General features: G+C 36.7%; 1 protein-coding gene across 3 annotated transcripts; it reads right to left on the bottom strand.

Moving 5' to 3' along the window:
* Window positions 1-2,405: 2,405 nt before the first annotated feature.
* Window positions 2,406-11,035, bottom strand: LOC114288284 (protein-L-isoaspartate O-methyltransferase 1). Of its 3 annotated transcripts, XR_014356904.1 has the most exons (6): window positions 10,486-10,886; window positions 8,264-8,534; window positions 7,409-7,573; window positions 4,404-4,664; window positions 3,713-3,773; window positions 2,406-2,795 (listed from the first exon to the last, which is right to left on the bottom strand). XR_014356904.1 is itself a non-coding variant. In XM_082909482.1 (5 exons), exons 1-4 carry the CDS (start codon window positions 10,720-10,722, stop codon window positions 4,414-4,416), a joined length of 924 nt encoding a protein of 307 aa, XP_082765608.1. In that variant the 5' UTR covers window positions 10,723-10,886; the 3' UTR covers window positions 3,150-3,773; window positions 4,404-4,413. The 3 variants fall into 3 exon arrangements, 2 of the variants coding, with proteins under 2 accessions (XP_082765608.1, XP_028087570.1); XM_082909482.1 differs by lacking the exon at window positions 2,406-2,795 and having other exon boundaries at window positions 3,150-3,773; XM_028231769.2 differs by lacking the exons at window positions 2,406-2,795; window positions 3,713-3,773 and having other exon boundaries at window positions 4,160-4,664; window positions 10,486-11,035.
* Window positions 11,036-19,693: the final 8,658 nt, after the last annotated feature.

Here is a 19,693-nt window from a genome sequence, read left to right as displayed (position 1 = left end):
TGATAAGCCCACAAGACATGGCGAAGTTCCTGAACCCACTTTCCTTTCGCTTTTTCTAACCTCTTTTTCAGACCATCTAAGATCACTTTGAAGGACGCCTTGGCCAGGCCGTTGGCTTGGGGGTACGCCAGCGTGGAGTTATAGAATTCTATCTCATGCTCTTCGCAAAAAACCCTTGAAGATTCTACCATCAAATTAGGTGTCGTTGCTAGATATCAAGGCCTTAGGGATTCTAAATCGGATTATGACATTCTGCCAAACAAACTTCTTGATGTCTTTTTCTTTGATGGATGTAAATGCCTCTGCCTCCACCCATTTTGTGAAGTAGTCTATTGCTACGATGAGAACTTTCTATTGCCAGGCACGGTTGGGAGTGATCTCATTATGTCTAAGCCCCACATTGCAAAATGCCAAAGACTAGTCAGGGATAGAAGCTCTCTGGTTGGCTGATGGATTTGATGCGCAAACTTCTGGCATTTTTTACATTTCTTGACATACTTTTTTGCGTTTGCTTGCATATATGGGCACTAATACCCTTATGAGAGCTCGGTAGACCAAAGATCTCCCCCCCCCCCTTAGTGGTTTCGACAAATACCCTTGTGAATTTCGAATAAGAATGCCTCGACCTTGCTAGGATGGACACACTTTAAGTATGGTCCGGTGAAGGACTTTTTGTACAGCGCTAAAGATGGAGAAAGCCAAAATCATTGTGACTTTGCTCGAATCTTGTTGGTCTCCTTCTTGTCTTCTGGTAAAATCTTATCTTTCAAGAACGTGATGATGGGGTCCATTCAGGAGGGACCTAGCTCGGCGCAGAATACCTCGACCGTTTTAAGTTCCTTGATGCTCAGTCTTGGCAAGAAGTCAACTAGAAAAGGGTGCGGAATAGAAGTGTCTACCATCGATGCAAAACTAGCCAATTCATCTGCCTTGCTATTTTCTTCTCGGCCGGTTTGTTTTATCCTCATGACTTCGAATTTTATGATTTCGTTTCTAACCAGCTCTTGATACTTGGCCATTTTGTCATCCTTCGCTTCATAGTCGTCAGATATTTGGTTGACTACCAATTGGGAGTCGTTGTACACCATTAGCTTGGTGGCCTTCATCCGGTGGGCTAACTTTAAACCAACTAGCAGTGCTTCATATTCCGCTTCGTTATTGGATGCTGGAAATCAAAGTGTGACTATTTGTTCAATGGTTAGGTCATCTGGTGAGATGAGGACCATTCCTAGTACAGCCCTATGTCTATTGGAAGTATCATCCACAAAGAGCTTTCACATCTCCCCCACGAATAACTTCCAGCAAGTGGATAGGTCCGAAGATGTTTTAGGGTCTGGGATTTCAGTTATTTCTTCCAAGTCTTTGTGCGCTAACTGAGCGATATTTTCTTTGCTCGGTTGCCCTACCATTTCCCTTTCAGGCACATCATTGTAAATTGTGCTTATAGTGGCGCGGTTTGCCGCTTCCCCCTTTGGCAATGCACTGTTGGCTTTGGCGAAAGGTGTGGCCACTATTAGGCTTCCCTTGCATGGTTGATTAGCTTGCTGCGAGGGTTACGCTATTCCCATGGCTCTTCCCCCCCCCCCCTTTGTTCGGTCTCCACGGTCAAGTCCACCGGGCAAATAAAATGACTTCCTAAAGCAAATTCTGTCACAAAATCTGCCAAAACTTGGGTCTTTATCGTCGTTCTAGGTTTGAACTTGATGTCAAACAGTCCCAACTCCACTGCCCTCTTCAATATTCGTCCGGAGAAGTCCGCCCTTTCAAACAAGGCCTTTAGAGGAAATGTCGTCAGACGGCGCCAATTGTACGAGTACGAAATAATCCTCCTCGTATAATCATGTTGATCAAGTGTGCACTCCTTCAAACGTCGTCGTCTTATCACCTGAGAACACAAATATGAGCTAGCCGGTGGGTGTGTGCCAGAAACCCCTCCAATACCTAAGTTAGCAAATAGACAATAGACAAAAAAGCTCTGCATATTCAAGAGTCAGAATTGCAATACCTGGGAATATGTTATGTCTTGAGCTTTTATAGATTCCGCGTGACACAATCCTAGTAAGACTCTACCTCTCCTTATTAGAATCCTCCTAGGAGTCACATTATTAAAGGATAATGCTTATCCTTAGAACACTCTCCTTACTAAACGCCACGTGATATGGAAACAACACTATGTTCGACTGTAAATATCCAACCAAACTACATTATGCCGGTCTGCCATTGACCAAACTACACAATCCTTGACCATCAGATGGATTACGTCGAGCTAAAGTTAGCTCGGCCTTCTTCATACGGCCGCCTTCTATTAGTTAGGCCTAACTCACTAACCGGCCTATCATCCAATCAGCCCAAGACAGAGCTACCTGAGCTCTTTTCTCAGCCCACTACTACCTAGTTCAGCCCAATTTCTTAACAGAAATTACCCTAACCATACTTTTAATTTAGTTTAACTTGAGTAGTTGCTAAAATATCAAATAAAAAGAAAGATTGTCACGTGTATCAACTTTTAGGAAAGACATAATTAATCGACTGTATTGATCACGGTAAAAGAATTGAAAGAACCTCAAGAAACATGGGTCATATATTCTGCAAAACACCATTCTTGCAAAGGTGGTCTTTTTTCAGGCCCATCCCATTTGGATCCGTCAGAAGTTCTAACAATGCAAATCACAAAAATGCATAGTTTTACCTCCAAAAATGACTTTTCCAATCAGGGAATGCATTTACTAAATCGTTAGGCCTTTTAGCAGATCCCATTGTCAGCCCCAAGAGGATACATTACAAATGTTTGTCACCTGTTATAGATTGGTAAGAATGATTATTATTTATTCTTCTTAATATATCTCATTAAGTTGGGGTTTATGTCAATAGTTTAGGATTCTAAAAAGAGAAAAGGGGTGACTGTTAAGTTAGAAGCATAATAGTTACTATTGTGCTTCCAATGGGGTCCACTTTGGATCTCATTTCAATAATTCAAATCGTTCACTTTTAGGATACATTGAGTATAATATACTTGTTAAAAATTAAGTTGATCGGATATTGATAGTGCTTTCATCAAATAATATTTTGTAGTAAGTTTTATACTTAAAATCATATTTACTATTCATTTTTTTAGATATAAATGTGATTTGATAAAAAGACAACTAATATACGATTAATTTAATATTTTATAAGTATATTTTATTTAATATATCTTAAAAAATAAATAATTTGGATTATCGAAATAGAACTTAGAATAGACCCCATCAAAGGCACAACAATGATAGTCACCGCAGACAGTCGCAATTGCCAAGCATGGTGGCCATTGCGGTTCTAATCGCTGACGACAGTGGCAATCGCCGAGGATAGTGAGTCTTCCTGCTCCATCATTCAAATCATTCATCTTTTCTTTCTCTCTTTGATTTTTTCTCTCTTTCTACCTCTTCGTTAGGTACAAGCACACGCATTTTATTTTTTATTTTCCTAATCCACAAAGCAGTCCTTTTGTGAACTTGAAGAAACTTTAAACTTCAGATGATCCAAACGCCATATTGGGGGTGAGATGAATTTTTGATTTACAAGTTTTGCTAGAAATTTCCTTTCTTGAACCATCGGATATTTGACTAGAGCCCAAGTTAGAGACTTAGTGGCCAAACCTAATGCTTTAGGTCATCCTTTATGTCTATCAAAACCCACAAAGCAACACTTAAAAAAGCAGCAGCCACCTCCTCACCTATCTATATGGTGATCTTCAAGGATCAAAGCTTGTTATGCTCAAATGGAGCTTGAATTCCCTGAAAGACAATTAAGAAGGACCACCTTATGCACGAGTATGTGTTGACATTTGAAAAATATGACTCATTTGGTTGTGCAACAGTGCAAGTGATGTAAATAAATATCTTAAAAATTTATAGAACAGTTGAACCCGTAGAAATCAAGAGGTCCAGTTAGGGATAAAAAAATAATGTTCGAGATAAGCTCAGAGTCCTTTCAAATTTGATAGTTTGACTAGAAACGCCTTTTCAAAGAAACTGTTCTAATTAGTGAAACTGTAAACAAAAACTGTACTAATCGGTTTGACAAACTCCAAAGTTAAAAAAAATAAATAAATAAAATAAAATTTCTCTAAATCAACATAACAAAATCGAACAAGAAACTGGACCCAGCTCGAATGAAAGGATTTTCAAGTAAAATACCGGGAAAAGGCATCCCAGCCTCAGAAGAAAAATATTGCAGGCACTTCTGTAAAGGTGTACTATGTCTGTACAAAATACACATTTTAAAAATAAAAATAAAAACAAAACAAAATAATATCACACAGCCAAGACTTAGATTTCCAGACGAGATATATGACAGATGATATAGATGATGCTCGGGTTACAAATAGCATGGACAAAAGATGGATGCAAGTCCTCTTTACTCACTCTAACATTATCAATAGCCCCGTAACTGAGCTTCTCGACTTGTAAGCGGAACATAGCGAACAGAAGTCTCATCTCGAACACTGATAGAACCATCTGGATTCTTGTCAACAACCTTCAAGTCCTGGAAAATGTTCCCAACAGGAATCACCATCCTGCCCCCGGGCTTCAACTGCTCAATTAGTGCTGGAGGGATTTCCGGTGCTGCTGCTCCAACATGAATGGCATCATAAGGTGCAAACTCTTGCCAGCCTAACCTTCCATCTGCCACCACCATCCAAATTATTTAATTTACTACATAAAGCCAGTGGCCAGAATTTAAAGTAAAATGATTATTCTAACAAATTCAACTCAACCCATAAGTAATCAAAGTACATCAATCAGCTGCACTACCCAGGGTCATCCATCAATATTATATTTCATATTGCCACTCAGATGATATCATTCAATAGCAGGGTGTCTTTTGCTTTCTTCCTGGGGTCCCACAACCAGGGCATTTCATGCCAACAATCCGCATGGAGCAGAAATTCAGAAATGAAACATAAATAATGAAGAGAGAGTGTGTAAAAACACATTTGAACCTAAACCTTCTACAATTACTATAAGAGCAACCAGCTGGATTTTAGCCCAAGAAAGGACTATAAACCTAACCTGAAGTGTTTGGTCTTGAATCATTTTTCAAAGCAAAATCACTCCTAAAACAATATACAAGACCAACTCTTGTTTTTCATTTCAAGCAAACTGGTCATTTTAACTATCTTACCATGAAATGACTAGCCATGAGACTGACTCTTCTTGTTGTTGTTGCTGTAAGATTATAGCAGTCTACAAATTGAAATGCACAAAACCGCAAATTTTGCTATCCAAACATTTTTTTGCTAATTTTTTCCTCAATGTTTTTCCACATTAGAAAAAAAACATTAAATACAAATAGATTAGAATCTGAAAAAAGTGGAGTTTTGGCAAGAAAATATAAACAAGCAGCCATAATGCATCAATAACTCAACTTATAAAAGATGTAGTTTGATCCTTTTCTTCACCCCCCCCCCCCCCCCCCCCCCAAAATGCATTTACTCATAACATTTAGAAGTACCTTAATAAATTCACTAATATGGTCTGTATTAGAGTACCCCCATTATACCACACTCAAAAGAGCATGTGGTATTCAAAGTTTTCATTCAGCATATTTGACAATCCATGTTGGGGGTAACATATTTGAACCTAACAAAAAGTTTTCGTTCAGCATATTTTGATAGTCCATGTTTGAGGCAATATATTTGAACCTAGGAAAATTCTATTGCCACAGACCAATTCTTCTTTGTGAACATCTTTTCTCAAGCTACACAGTTAATAAATTTGAAATATTATATTTTACTCAGTACACAACCTATCATACCAAAAATACCCTAATCTTCTTTAACTTTCAAACCTTTATCCTAACCCTAACCTTAACCACCACCTGCCTCCACCCCGACCTCTATCGCTGCCACGAACCACCGTTACCACCGCGAGCCTTCTTTCGTGAACCCCCCACCATTCTGAACCACCTCCACCATGAAATTCCCTCCATTGTAGCCCCTCAAAACCTCCATTGACAGGAACCCCTTATCTACAAACCAGCCTCCATCACAAATTGTCGTCACAAACCTCCCATCCACGAACCACCTTCCATCCCAAACCCTTCTTGAAATCCCCCACCAATTCCTCTCCCTCTCGATATGGTTCCCTTCTCTCTATATCTTTAATCGTATCTGTCATCGACGAACATGAGAGATTGGGATTGTTGTGAATGGTGGAGGGGCTGAAGCGGTTGGTGAAGATGTGGGAAGGGATGATGACAGAAGGCGAGGGTGGGAGAATGGTTGGGGCGGTCGTGGAAGAAGGCCAACAATGACAGCGACGGCAACGGCCAAAGGTTAAGGGATTATGGTTTTGGAATAGAAAACAAGGGTATTTTGGTGGTTCTATTTTAGGACAAAACTATAATAAAAGAAAAATTCATTACGTATATAGAGAGGAAGTAATGTGTGAAAATAGAAGCTTCATTGAACCTAACATGTAAAATTACTGAAATTACCCTAAACCAAAATTTATGATGTGTGTAGTTGTTAAGCAAACAACTTCCCCTTCTTGTTGGCAGTGGCACCATCAGATGCCGATCAATTTGCAACATAGAGATTTCCCACACATAACCCAGCCTAAAAAATCCGCCAAGTGAAATGTCACTTACGTAGCATCTATGAAGCAAGGGTACGGGTACAAATACTGGTACTAGTACTGGTACGAGGATACGTCGATTCAATAAAATTAAAAAAAAAAATAGAGTACGAGGTATAGCTTGGGCTTGGTACGCTTGTAAAAAAATATTTATTTTTAATTTAGAGTAATGCAAAAACTAATTAAATGGTTGAATTTGTTAAGGTAGCCGGCCCCATTTGATGGGACTTAAGCCTTGGCTTGGTTTGGTTTTGTTTAATTTGTTAAAGTCCAACCTACAATTAACATTTAATGCCAAAAGTAAATATATAAATCAAAATTGAATGTCAATATTTTAAATAACTTACAAATCATAGGTCAATTTTAAAATCATGCTAAGCATTTAAAATAAAATAAAAAAAGAAAAAAGAAAAAATAGAAGAGTTTAGTGAAAGGAGTTTTATCTCTGTAGTAGAAGAAAATATTATTTTAATTGAGGTACAGTAAAACTTGGATATATACTAAGTACGTCTAGGTACATCAAAAATTAAGAAGAAAAAAATTTGGGTATGTGTTTCGAGTAACCGGTACGTATGCAGAAGTACCATACGAGATACCGTACGCCGGTAAGTACCCGGTACAGGTACGGCACGTTTTTCGAAGTACCCATGCTTCATAGCGTAGCATTCTAATCACTTACCTAGCAGGGTAAAACCCATACTTTGCCAAACAACATAAAAATGTAATTCTTAAAAAGACAATAACCAACCAAAAGAAAAGGGAGGAGAGGCTGAAGCATCTGTGAAACATACCCCCAACATGCACCGAGAGAGAACCTTCTTTGAGTGATGGAGCAGCTGCACTTTTCTTGATATTCTGAATTGAAGAATCCACCAACTCAGGAATATGTTCTACACCAACTGCACGACCTTCTGGCCCAACCATCAAAGCAAAGCATGCTGTCAAATATCCAGTTCCTACAAAAGAATGGCCATAAGGAAATTGCATAATAAGAACCACAAAATTCACAGAACCAAATTGAAATACAGATGGACATACTGGTACACAGAACCAGTTTAACCAATTTAAAGGAATCTTTAGCAATTTCGAATGAACTATAGATGGATATACTGGTCCACAGTTTCAAACCAAAAGGTACACGACTGACTTGATTGACAAACTGTCGCATCCCATCCATTGAAGATTTTAGGGCCCCCTACCCTCTTTATCATTATTAGGTTTTTTGTAGTAATCATTATTATTATTATTATTATTATTACTATTTTAATAGATAAAATAGGCATACAAAGAAACATATGCAGAACTTGTGGAATTACAAAAGAGATGAACAAATTTCTAAACAGTGTAAACAGAGGAACCAATATTCAGACAGGATGAGTTTGTTCTGGCTGAATCAATATTGAACTCAAGTCAGATCCAAGCTTAACTAACCTGTTCAGGCTTAGGTCATATACGATTGATAAAACTCTACTGCCTAATTAAATATTCTACTCAAGGCATTTGTTCTATGATGAATATTAAATAATCCAAATGGTTCTAGATTAATATAAGACCTTAAATTCAAAATTTTGAAGTTTCAAGAATCAAGTCATTAATCAATAATTCAATGACATGGTTACAAATGAACAGAATAATAAAAAAAATACCTGAACCAACATCTAAAGCATGCATGCCAGGCTTCAAATTGTCCTCCAACAATTGAAGACATGTTGCATGCATATGTGGAGCAGAAATTGTGGCATTGTACCCTATTTGCATAGGGCTGTCAACATAAGGTGGGGTCCCATCAGGTACAAACAAAGCCCTATCTATAGTTTCCATCACTTCTGCTACCTTCTTCGATTTTATCACTCCGTATTGCTGCAAATGCTCAACCATTGCCTTGTTCTTATTGATACCACTTCCAGTCCAAAATCGCTTTCAGCAAAAAAAAAAAAAATAGTCTCAGTACAATGTTTTATGTATTCTTGAACTAAAACACAGTGTATTGAGTTCATCACTTGATCTGTTACAAGGTGAATGGAAAACCAGATAGCAAAAAGAACTCAAAAAAATGAGATAGCCAGGTGTGCAATAGAAAGATAGAAATTTCTAAGTCAGCCCAATAATGATTTTACCCAAGTAGATCAATGAATTTTCCTTTTAAAAATAGGGCCGGTCCTAGGCAAAAGTGAGAAAGGACGGCGCCTAGGTCCCCAAAAATGTCTCTCGTACTAAATCCAAAAAAGAATTTCCTTACTTATTAGGCCTTAAATAAAATAGTAATACCAAGAACACTAACAAATATAGCAACAAACATACCAACTAATTCACAAGACTCCTATGTAGGTTATACCACTTGATATGGGATTCAACTTGTATCTAATTGGTATGTTTATTGGTACGTTTGTTAGTGCCCATTTCATTATTAGAAATTTAAAAATGGTTCAATCCAAAGCAAAGGGCCATCAAAATAAAATTCAATGGTTTTGTATTAACATAATTTCTTTTGTGCCCTAGAGTCTTACTTTTTGCTTTAACTTTTTTCAAATGAATCAAACATATTTGAAACTTGAAAGATCAAGAGGAATATAAAGCAATCAACTTCTCACTCTTGTCCCTCTCCCTTGCTATTACTCCGATTTTGTTCACACATTATGAAGTGTGTGAACAAAACACAAATTTTAATTGGTTTAAAATAATGGACTCCACAAAATTTAAGTGGGATTAATACACTTTTTGAACGTAGAGCCTATAATTTTGAACCAATCGAATTTTGTGTTTTGTTCACACACTCCCAAGGTATGTGAACAAATTCATTTTCCCCTTGCTATAATTTAGAATGCCTTTAGTTTTATAATTCAATAAAATTAAAATACTTTCTAATTTATGTTTAATTTTTGTTAGATAGGATTAAATTTATGTTGCGTAAATCAATACTTATGTATTAATATGTCTCAGTAATTTTTCTTGGATCAGATTGTCACCAACCAACAGTTCATTAATTCCTATAGGTTGAATATTTTGTTGGATTGTTGATTGAAATTTGGTTGATTATACTTATCTTTGTTCAAAACAATTTGTTCAATTTCTATTGAGTACTATAGTTTGAGTATTTTGGTATTTTTTACTTATTGTAAACTATAGCTCGCTATCTATGAAACTAAATTTTAGTATGTAATTTTGGCACTAATAAATTGAAGCAAACTTTTTCTTCTTTTTTTTTGTGCATGTGAATAACTAAAACGGCCCCATGTTAGGGCTTCACCTAGGGCTGGCCCTGTTGTTAAAGCTAACAGCTAGCTGAGCCCTTTGTGTAGTCCATTAACATTGACCAAAAACTAAGCAAAACAAAAAAACTTCAGTTGATTATTAAAAGAAGCAGTTCTCAATTACCCAAATTATTATTCCTAGTAATCCCTTATGCTCTTTGATTAAGACATATTAGATCATTATAATTCTCAAATTTACCCAATTGCCTACCATTCCTCTAGAGTGATTTTTTTTTTTTAAATTTATGGGTGAGTGACTATCAATACTATTGTCCTACTATTGTGTCTTTTAGTGTTTTTTTTGTAGAATTAAATCTCATCTGCACCAAAAAAAAAAAAAAAAAAAAAAAAAAAAAAAAAAAAAAAAAAAAAAAAAAATCTAAGATCACTCTATAAAACGCCACTCTAGAATCCCCACTTCCTAAATTAGATCAATACAAAATTCCCACAAATTAAACATCATTTGCAATTTTACAGGACATGAACAAACTTGATCAGCATAGAGACGAAATGGAACGTGAACATACATTCAAATACATAAATACATACATACATAAACATAATATATATATATATATATATTGTTGAGAGAGAGAGAGAGAGAGAGAGAGATCGACCTCCATGCGGCGGCCCAAAGAGTTTCCCGTGACGAGGCTAGGGTTAGGGAGATTACAAGAAGAGAGGGCGGTGGTGACGGCGAGAGGCGGAAGACCTAGACGAAGGAGGCGAGGGTGGTGGTAGCGACGAGTGGTTGTGGGAGTGGGAGTTGTGGTGGTGAAGTGTAAGAGATGATGCTTTAATAAAGGCGCACGGTAGCGGCAACCATACGCTATAACCGAGGACGGCATTCTCATTCTTACCTATATGTCTGCCTTTTCTTTGGCATCGTCTCTCGTCGACACGACACCACTCTCCCTCACACGTACCAATTAATCCCCACACGTGCCACTCAGTCTGCCAGACAATTCTAGGCCCTCTTCAAGATTATATCATTTTTGCTTTCGTGCTCCTCGAACCTACTGATTGTGCTGCTAATCAATTATCATATACTATGTTCCTCGTTATTCTTTAATTATTTAATAAAAAAATTATGAATTTTATCACTTCCATCAATCAAAATATGTTTAAAGTGCTATTTGACCCTCCTCTAAAATCATCAAATAACTCTTTAAGAAAATAACCGAGTGAATAATCAAATACCTAACTAGACTACCACCTCAGAAGACTGGTCCCACTACTAAACAAGTTTCCTTCTTGCACATGTGTTTGTTTGTGATAATCTAAATAAGTGTATTTTTTATCTTTTTATAAAAAGATGTGCAGAAAAATAAAGAGGTGATGTGATGAAAAAAAAATAAAAAGATAGATTATTTTGGTGTTGCCAAACTTAGCCTAATTATGCTTTACCTTCTTATGTTTAACAGAAAAATACATTATTAACTCTCTATAGTCTAAAAATATACATATAATTCCCCTTGTAATATATATAAAGTACAAACTTTAACTAAGTTAACAATTTTTTCAAAATGTCTACATTATCCTTATATTTTTGTCTAATTTTCTTTTATACAGGCAAGTCTTTCTCATCCTACCAAATCATTCCCCTCTCGCCTTACCTTACGAACACCACCAGTCACTTCCATGTCTAATAGGCTACCGTCTCTTTCTTTTATTTCACCTTATCGTTTTCACCTTTTTCTCTCTTTCTTTAGCACTTTTGTTTTCTTATTTTTTTTTTTATTTTTGTTTATGGAAGAACACATGGCTACCCTGTTGACGCAGCCACACATGGTAATTGCAACACCTCAAACCAAAACCCAATTCCCTCTCGTGCTACACTCATCAAAAACCCATTTAGTCGATCAAATAGAATTTTATAGAAAAAAATATTTTTTTGTTTGTCTTGGACTCTCTCAAGAAAAATTTCTAGATACATATATAATGTGAGCAATTAATTTGCTGTAAACCACAATACGAAGTTGTACGGTAAAAATTGTTCCAATCTTCCATGTATGGATCGAATTAGGAAGAGCTTTCCTTGTGTTGTAAAAACTATTTCAAGTTCTAACCATTCTTTGCATTACAATTTGCGACTTTTATTAAGCAACTCAAACTATGTTTCCTTTAATTCCAAGTGAGTCCAATCTGTTTGGCAAATTTGTTTGGAAATTTGTTTTTGTACCTAGGTATGTATATATGCATATATATATATATATATTAGGGACCGGGCACACATAATGCATGTGCAAACTTCTTTGGAATTATAATATGAAATTCACATTGTTTTTCTAATAATGTAATATGAATCATATTTATAACTATGTGTAATGTAACATTTGATATTAATATATTTCATAAATAAAATATATATAGTAAAATATGTATTGTACGAGCGCGAAAAAATCTTTCTCGTATAATCTTGTTGATCAAGCTTGTACTCCTTCAAACATTGTCGTCTTGCCACCTGAAAACACAAACATAAGCTAGTCGGTGGGTGTGTGCCGAAAACCCATCCGAAGCCTAAGTGAACAAGTGGACAATAGATACAAAACCTCTGTGAATTCGAGAGTATGAATTGCAATGCTTGAGATTAGGGTTTGGTTTGAGCTTTTGTAGATTCCGTATAGCACAATTCTAATAGAACTCTAACTCTCCTATGTAAAGTCCTTCTAGGAATCATATTCCCAAAGGATAATACTTGTCCTTTAACACCATCCTCACTGCAAGCCAAGTGAGATGGCACAAGTCTTTGTTCAGCTTTCTACCGTGCAACCAGTCAACTTTTACTCTGTCCGCCAATGGCTTAGCCGTGCAATATACAGTGTCATGCAATGTTTGCACAGCGCGCCACTAAGCTGACATTGCGCGGCTCTTCTCCTTGCTCGGCTCTCCTCCTAGCTCGGCTCTCTTCTCTGTTTGACTACCTTGCTTGGTAGCTCGGCCATGGCGTTAACCGCCACTAGGAAGTAGCTAGGTCCAAAAATATGGGCATTTACTAGTTCAGTCAAATATCTTTGACTGCCACTAGGTAGTAGCTAGGTCCAGAAATATGAAAATTTATTAGTTCGGTCAAACATCTTTGACCACCACTCCAACGTAGCTTGGGACAATTGACTACACAAATTACCCTCTCAATTGCCCCTTATTTCCATCTAGAGTGCATGATTGGGCTACTTTGCCCCATCCAACCGGGCTCACTCTTATTCATAGATTTCTTATAGTTGGACAATCTTGCCAACCTACTTTGTCGAGCTAACCAGCTTGGTAAAATTTTTTAAAAGTTGGTCAAACCTGCTAATCTGTTAGCTCGACAAAGATTTTTCAAAGTTGGTCAAACATGTCAACCTACTTTGCCGAGCTAACCAGTTCAGTAAGGATTTTTCAAAGTTACTCAAATCTGCTAACCTACTTTGCCGAGCTAACCAGCTCGGCAAATATTTTCCAAATTTGGTCAAACCTGCCAACCTACTTTGCCGAGCTAACCAGCTCAGCAAAGATTTTTCAAAGTTGGTCAAACTTGTCAATCTACTTTGCTGAGCTAACCAGCTCGGCAAAAAGAGCTAACCAACTCAGTCAAAAAAAATTTCCAAGGTTAGTCAAACCTGCTAACTTACTTTGTCGAGCTAACCAGCTCGGCAAAGATTTTTCAATGTTGGTCAAACCTACCAACTTACTTTCTTGAGCTCACCAGCTCCGCAAAGATTTGCCAAAGTTAGTCAATCCTGCCAACTTACTTTGTCGAGTTACTTAGGTTTTCCAAAGTTAGTCAAACCTGTCAACCTACTTTGCCGAGCTAACCAGCTCGGCAAAGGTTTTCCAAAGTTGGTCAAACCTGCTAACCTACTTTGTCGAGCTAACCAGCTCGACAAAGATTTGCCATAGTTGGTCAAACCTGTCAACCTAGTTTGTCGAGCTAACTAGCTCAGCAAAGATTTTCCAAAGTTTAGACCGAAGTAGTTGCCCATGGGCCATTCTACCGTTGCTCGGTTAGCTTACTTAGGGAATTCCATCCAATATTATAATCACATAGCAAAGTCTGAAAAACTTTGATGTCGAACTAAAAGAAAGAGAAAATTACAAGTGCTAAAAGGCTTGAAAATAAAACAACTTCAGATCGGCCATATTTCACGGTCTTGGCATGGTTCGGCCATTTGTGATTGCCTCCTGCTTTCCTCATTGTTTTGTGAAGGTTCGTCACGAGTATTGTAGCTCGATTTGTCTTTCTTTCCGATCGTGTTAACTTTAGCCGTGGCCTTCTTGTCCGACATTGTTGTTGTGCTGGACCTTGCCTTAGCGCAGGTGACATCCTCCTCCACTCTTATGTGCTGATGCACCCTTTTCATCAAAGCTTCCATTGAAAGGGGCAGAGTCATAGTCATTGAGTCCCTCAATCTATGCCTAACAGGCAAGCTGCGCTTGTACTGGGCAATAGCTAGTTTAGAAGGGCATTCACCAATTTGGTTGAATGTCTCTCACCAATTTGGTTGAATGTCTCCTAGTACTTATTGTTGTATGACTTACAACATTTCATTCTCGCCCATGTCTATAACGAGCAATAGGTTTGTCCTTACGAGTGTTTTGGTGATTATTTTGAACCTGGTAACAAATGCCTTTGTGAGTTGAGCCCAGGAGGTGATGCTGCCCTCTGGCAACCTCTCAAACCACGTCAATCCCAAATCCCCAAGGCTTGATGGAAACAAGATGCACATCAGAGCGTCATCTCTTTTGTAAATAGCCATAACTTGTCAAAAATAGCTAAGATGCATGTAAGGATCTAACTTCCAATTGTAAATCATGAACTTAGACTGGCTAAAACCCCTAGGCAGAGGCGCGTTCTCTATTGCTGGTATGAACGGCGAACTCTGCAACCTACCCAACGCTTTGTCCGCTAGCTTATAAGCAAGATGCAGCATTGGCATTACAACCTCGATTCTTCCATTCGTCTTAGGAGCCAATCGTTGCAAAGCAAATACCCTTTGGGCGTTTTGCGCCTAGGCAACTTCTCTCCTTTGTGCCCTCTCCTCCATAATAGTCCGTAAATCTTCTGGTCTGGCAATTTCGTATATCAAGACGATGTTTGATAAGTGTACGAGGGTCGATAACTGCTATCCTCAATGTAAGATCTTTCAGGCGTCACCTTTTTAGACCTAGAGTGGCGAGTTTTGGAAGTCCTCGAATGGGAGTCGTTATCGTGAAGCTTTTGCTCCCAAAATGTGTTGGTGTGGTATATCCATCTTGATCTCTAGAACGATGAGATCGCATTCTTCCTTTGCAGATCTCCACCCCTATCGCACCTTTACCTATTACTTGGTGCTTCAAAGCCTCCATGTCTGTCGCCATTTTCCTTATCAACTCATCTTGTTCCCTCATGCGATCCTCCAGAACCTGGGTATCTGTTCATCGCCTTTGTCCATCTGGGCTTTGGGAGTGGCGAGGGCTTAAACCCGCTTTTCTCGCATACCCCTGTGAGGGTTCCGTCGCTAAGGGTCCAAATTTTCCATGGGCAGAGCATGAAGCTAATAATCACACCTTATGTTCGCTTCTAGTGTCTACCCATCAATGGTGGAATGTAACAAATCTTCGTTGTGCATCATTAAAGCTTGTTGAAGGAAAACTTGATCAAAAGGTAAATTTTTTGAGATTCCCACAGATGGCGCCAATTGTATGAGCGCCAAATAATCTTTCTCGTATAATCCTATTGATCAAGCTTGCACTCCTCCAAACGTCATCGTCTTGTCACCTGAAAACACAAACGTATGCTAGCCGGCAGGTGTGTGCTGGAAACCCCTCTGATGCCTAAGTCAACAAGTGGACAATAGATACAAAAGCTCTGTGAATTCAAGAGTATGAATTGCAATACTTGAGAATAGGGTTTGGTTTGAGCTTTTGTAGATTCTACATGGCACAATCGTAATAGGACTCTAACTTTCCTATATAGAGTCCTCCTAGGAATCCCATTTCTAAAGAATAATGTTTATCCATTAACACCCTTCTCACTACAAGCCAAGTGAGATAGCACAAGTCTTCACTTGGTTTTCTGCCGTGCAACTGAACTACTTTTTCTCTGTCCGCTAATGGCTTAGCCATGCAATACGTAGTATGCAATGTTTGCACCGTGCGCCACTAACCTGACATTGTGTGGCTCTCCTCCTAGCTCGGCGCTCCTCTCTGTTTGACTACCTTGCTTGGTAGCTCAGCCATGGCATTAACCACCACTAGGAAGTAGCTAGGTTTAGAAATATGGGCATTTACTAGTTCGGTCAAATATCTTTGACCGCCACTAGGAAGTAGCTAGGTCCAGAAATATAGGCATTTACTAGTTCAGTCAAATATCTTTGACCGCCACTCCAACCTAGCTCGGCCCAATTCGGCTACATAAATTACTCTCTCATGTATAAATCTTTTCTACAAAATACAATATTTACTAAGGAGGTATGAGACTAGAAATCCTACAAAGATTATAGAGTATAATCCTACAAAGATACATGAAAAAATTTGTTTGCCAACAATTTGTTAGACATTGATATACTTGAAATTTTATGTTATTAAAGGGATAAAAATTTGTAAACATGCATACTTTAACTAATAGAGTATAATCATCACTTTGGTTTTCTAATTGGCTGATCACGTTTTGTATAAAAACACAAAATATAAATATTCTTGAATTTTTTTTTAATTGAAACACAAAATTAAAACTTACATTTTGACATGAATTGATGTAGTCAAAATCAAACATCATGTTCAGCAATCTCTTCAAATTGTTTTGATGTAATTTTTGACATAGATCTGTGACAACATTAAACAATAAAAAATAAGATAGAGTACATAAAAATAAAATAAGAAACATTTGTTTTGATACAAATTTATAAGTAGATTACCTTATAACAGTGTTGCACAGATCTTTGTAAGCTTTCAATTTTCGTATAATTCATTGCCTATAAAATTAAGGAAAAATATCTCAACATCCTTGTAAATGAATTGTTTGACAAATTTATAAAATCTAAAATTAATTTGTAAATTTACAAATATGGATATATAAAACATAGTAGTAAACTTCATAAGAATTAATTTTTTACCACATATATGTCCATATTGTCTTTGCTGCCTATACTTGCACTATCAAATATGACGGGATTTATGTGCAAAATTTAAAATAACTATTAGTCTTGTAACATATTAAAATTATGCATATAAGATCTTGTGAATACGTTATCATATCGACGCTGTCATTACCTCAAAAGCTCTCACATAATTAATTTTTTCAATTGTGTTTTATCAACTTTAATAAAGACTTTTTGTCCAAGATTGTATATAGAGAACTGTTTGACCTATATTAAATTAAAAGGTCTAATCAAACCCAAAATATATGTGAATATTATATGATTGAATATTAAAATTATTACAAATATTATGTGAATAGAGTCACATAAATGCCTGATTTTTAACTTTCCTATCTGCAACCATATCTGCCTCCTCTTGATAATTCTCCCAAAGCTGAAGTAGTTTTATTTTTTCAAGTATTCCTACCATTAACAATCCCATAAAGATGTATTATAGGTATACAAAATTATTCAGAAGTAATCTTAAAAATTAATGCAATATAAAATAACTATCAATTGAATTATTGAAATAAGAACATGTTTAGTAGGTACCTCCCGTATCAATAATTTGGTAATAGAACATCTTTGTACATTACATCGCGGGTATACACTCCTTTTTCATTATTAATTGAACCATTTTTAATCAAGACTTTTGTTGTCTGATCTAACACTCTCGAGATAAAGCAACATATAGTTGTCTATGACTAAATACATGATTCGGAAGGTAAATTCCCACATATGGGATTGTTTGACCTTGTGATTTATTTATTGTGAAAGCAAAACTAAGGCGAACTGGAAATTAGTTATTTCAAATGAAAGTTTTAAGTTTTTCGAAGCCTTTAATGGAATACGATGCAGGAAAACTCTCGCGCCTTTGAAACGTCTTGTTAAAATCTTTAAATCTATAAAATAATTGTTCAAAACTTGGCACAGTAGCCTTGTGCCATTGCATAAACTAGTAGAAGGGTTAAGATTCCTTAAAAGCATAATTGGGGCTCTAATTTTCAAATGCAGTACATGTGGAGGCATTCCTCCTTATAAAAAGGAATTTAAAAACTCTTGCTAATACAAATTATGTGTATCATTTTCAACTTTATCAAATGAGTGGTACACTCTTCATTGTCCCAAAAATCTCTAAATGATTTTCTCATTGAGCTTGTTGACATCTTCATTACAAGGAGTTATTATGCCTCTACTAACCATATACCATGCATCAAAAAAATGGTTTCAAATATTAGGATAAATTTATTCTAATAATCGAACTATTGATTTTTCACCATTCCATGCATCGATGTTGGTATTTTGATTATTTCATCTATAATGGTAGATTATACACCATCTTCAACGCGTAAAAGAAAATCTCCAAACTGTTGGTCATTTATAGAGCACATATTTCACTTTAAATGAAGTATTGGAATGTGACTCTAGAGAGACGATTTGACTATCGATACAACAATAGTTTCAGCTTTTGTACCTTTAGGGACAATTGGAAGTACTTGTCAAAAATCACCACAAAACACCATAATTTTGCCACCAAATGGATAATCAACACTAGAAATATCCATGAATGTTTGGTTCATAGATTCAAAAGCATAACGATTTGTCATTGTTGCTTCATTCCAATGATGATTGTTGTATGTCTAATTAGTTCTACCAAATCTGATTGTTTAGTAATGGAGCACACGAATGAAGCCTCTGGATTAAATGAGATCCTGAATCTTGAATGAGTTGACCTTCCACCAGGTAAAGTGTAGCTACTATTCTAGAAGTGCTATTGCAATGGCCATTTGACTTTGACTTTTTATTAAGGCTAATTGTGCACAATATAAATATGTCTTTTCAGTTCTTCTTGGGCCATCCACAAAGAAGATTGCACCAGTATTACATTTTACAGCCCCATGATTGAATTAAATGTTAAGCGTTGATCACTATTCAACGTGGCTATAGAATTCAAGACTTCTCGAGGAGTTACAATGGAAAGCTCATCTTGTATGACCTTTGGAATTATTGAATTATCATCCAAATTCATTGTCATCTCAGGCAAATCATATTCTGATATGTTCTTATTATGCTGTTGTAGAAGATGATTTATGTCTTGAAAGGTTTTATTAAGGACATACATATTATTCATACTGTTTGAAGATATGTAATCTTCAATCAAGTAAGGATAAATTTCATCCCACAAACTTCGCACCCTTGTTAACACACTATAAATCAAAAACTATAACAAACAATCTTCTTAAAGCTGACGGCGTGTGTGTGGTTGCAACTTCTAACAAACATTGTCGTACGCTATCATCTCGCTCCAACAAACCATGATGTTGAGCTGCTTGTTTGAAAGTTGGGTACGCAATTCCATTAATCATTAACAAATTGTCGAATGATTTTGGTCTCCTAATATAATTGAGTAAAATTCTCAAGTAAACTCTCTCCCATTTTGATGGCAAAATTGTGTAAATTCTACTAATTAGTCTTTGACGATTCAATATTGATTGCCAAATCTTTTCTCTATTGCACTATCTATAGTGTTGAGGGATCTTACAATATAAGTACCATTTTACAGTTTCATCATCAACATTTAATTGAAAGAATTGGGTAAGCATTGTTTTGGAATAGTACTTATCTTTTAAAACATTTGTGATGTCTTGGAATGTATAAAGCCTCACTTGCTAATTATTTGGTAAGTGTATTTGGAGGCGTTCTACGCTAGGGTTTATTCTAGTCA

Source organism: Camellia sinensis, chromosome 15, assembly GCF_055761805.1.
Source record: "Camellia sinensis isolate YWXY chromosome 15, ASM5576180v1, whole genome shotgun sequence".
NCBI classification, from domain to species: Eukaryota; Viridiplantae; Streptophyta; class Magnoliopsida; order Ericales; family Theaceae; genus Camellia; species Camellia sinensis.
This window is presented reverse-complemented; position numbering and strand designations above follow the sequence as displayed.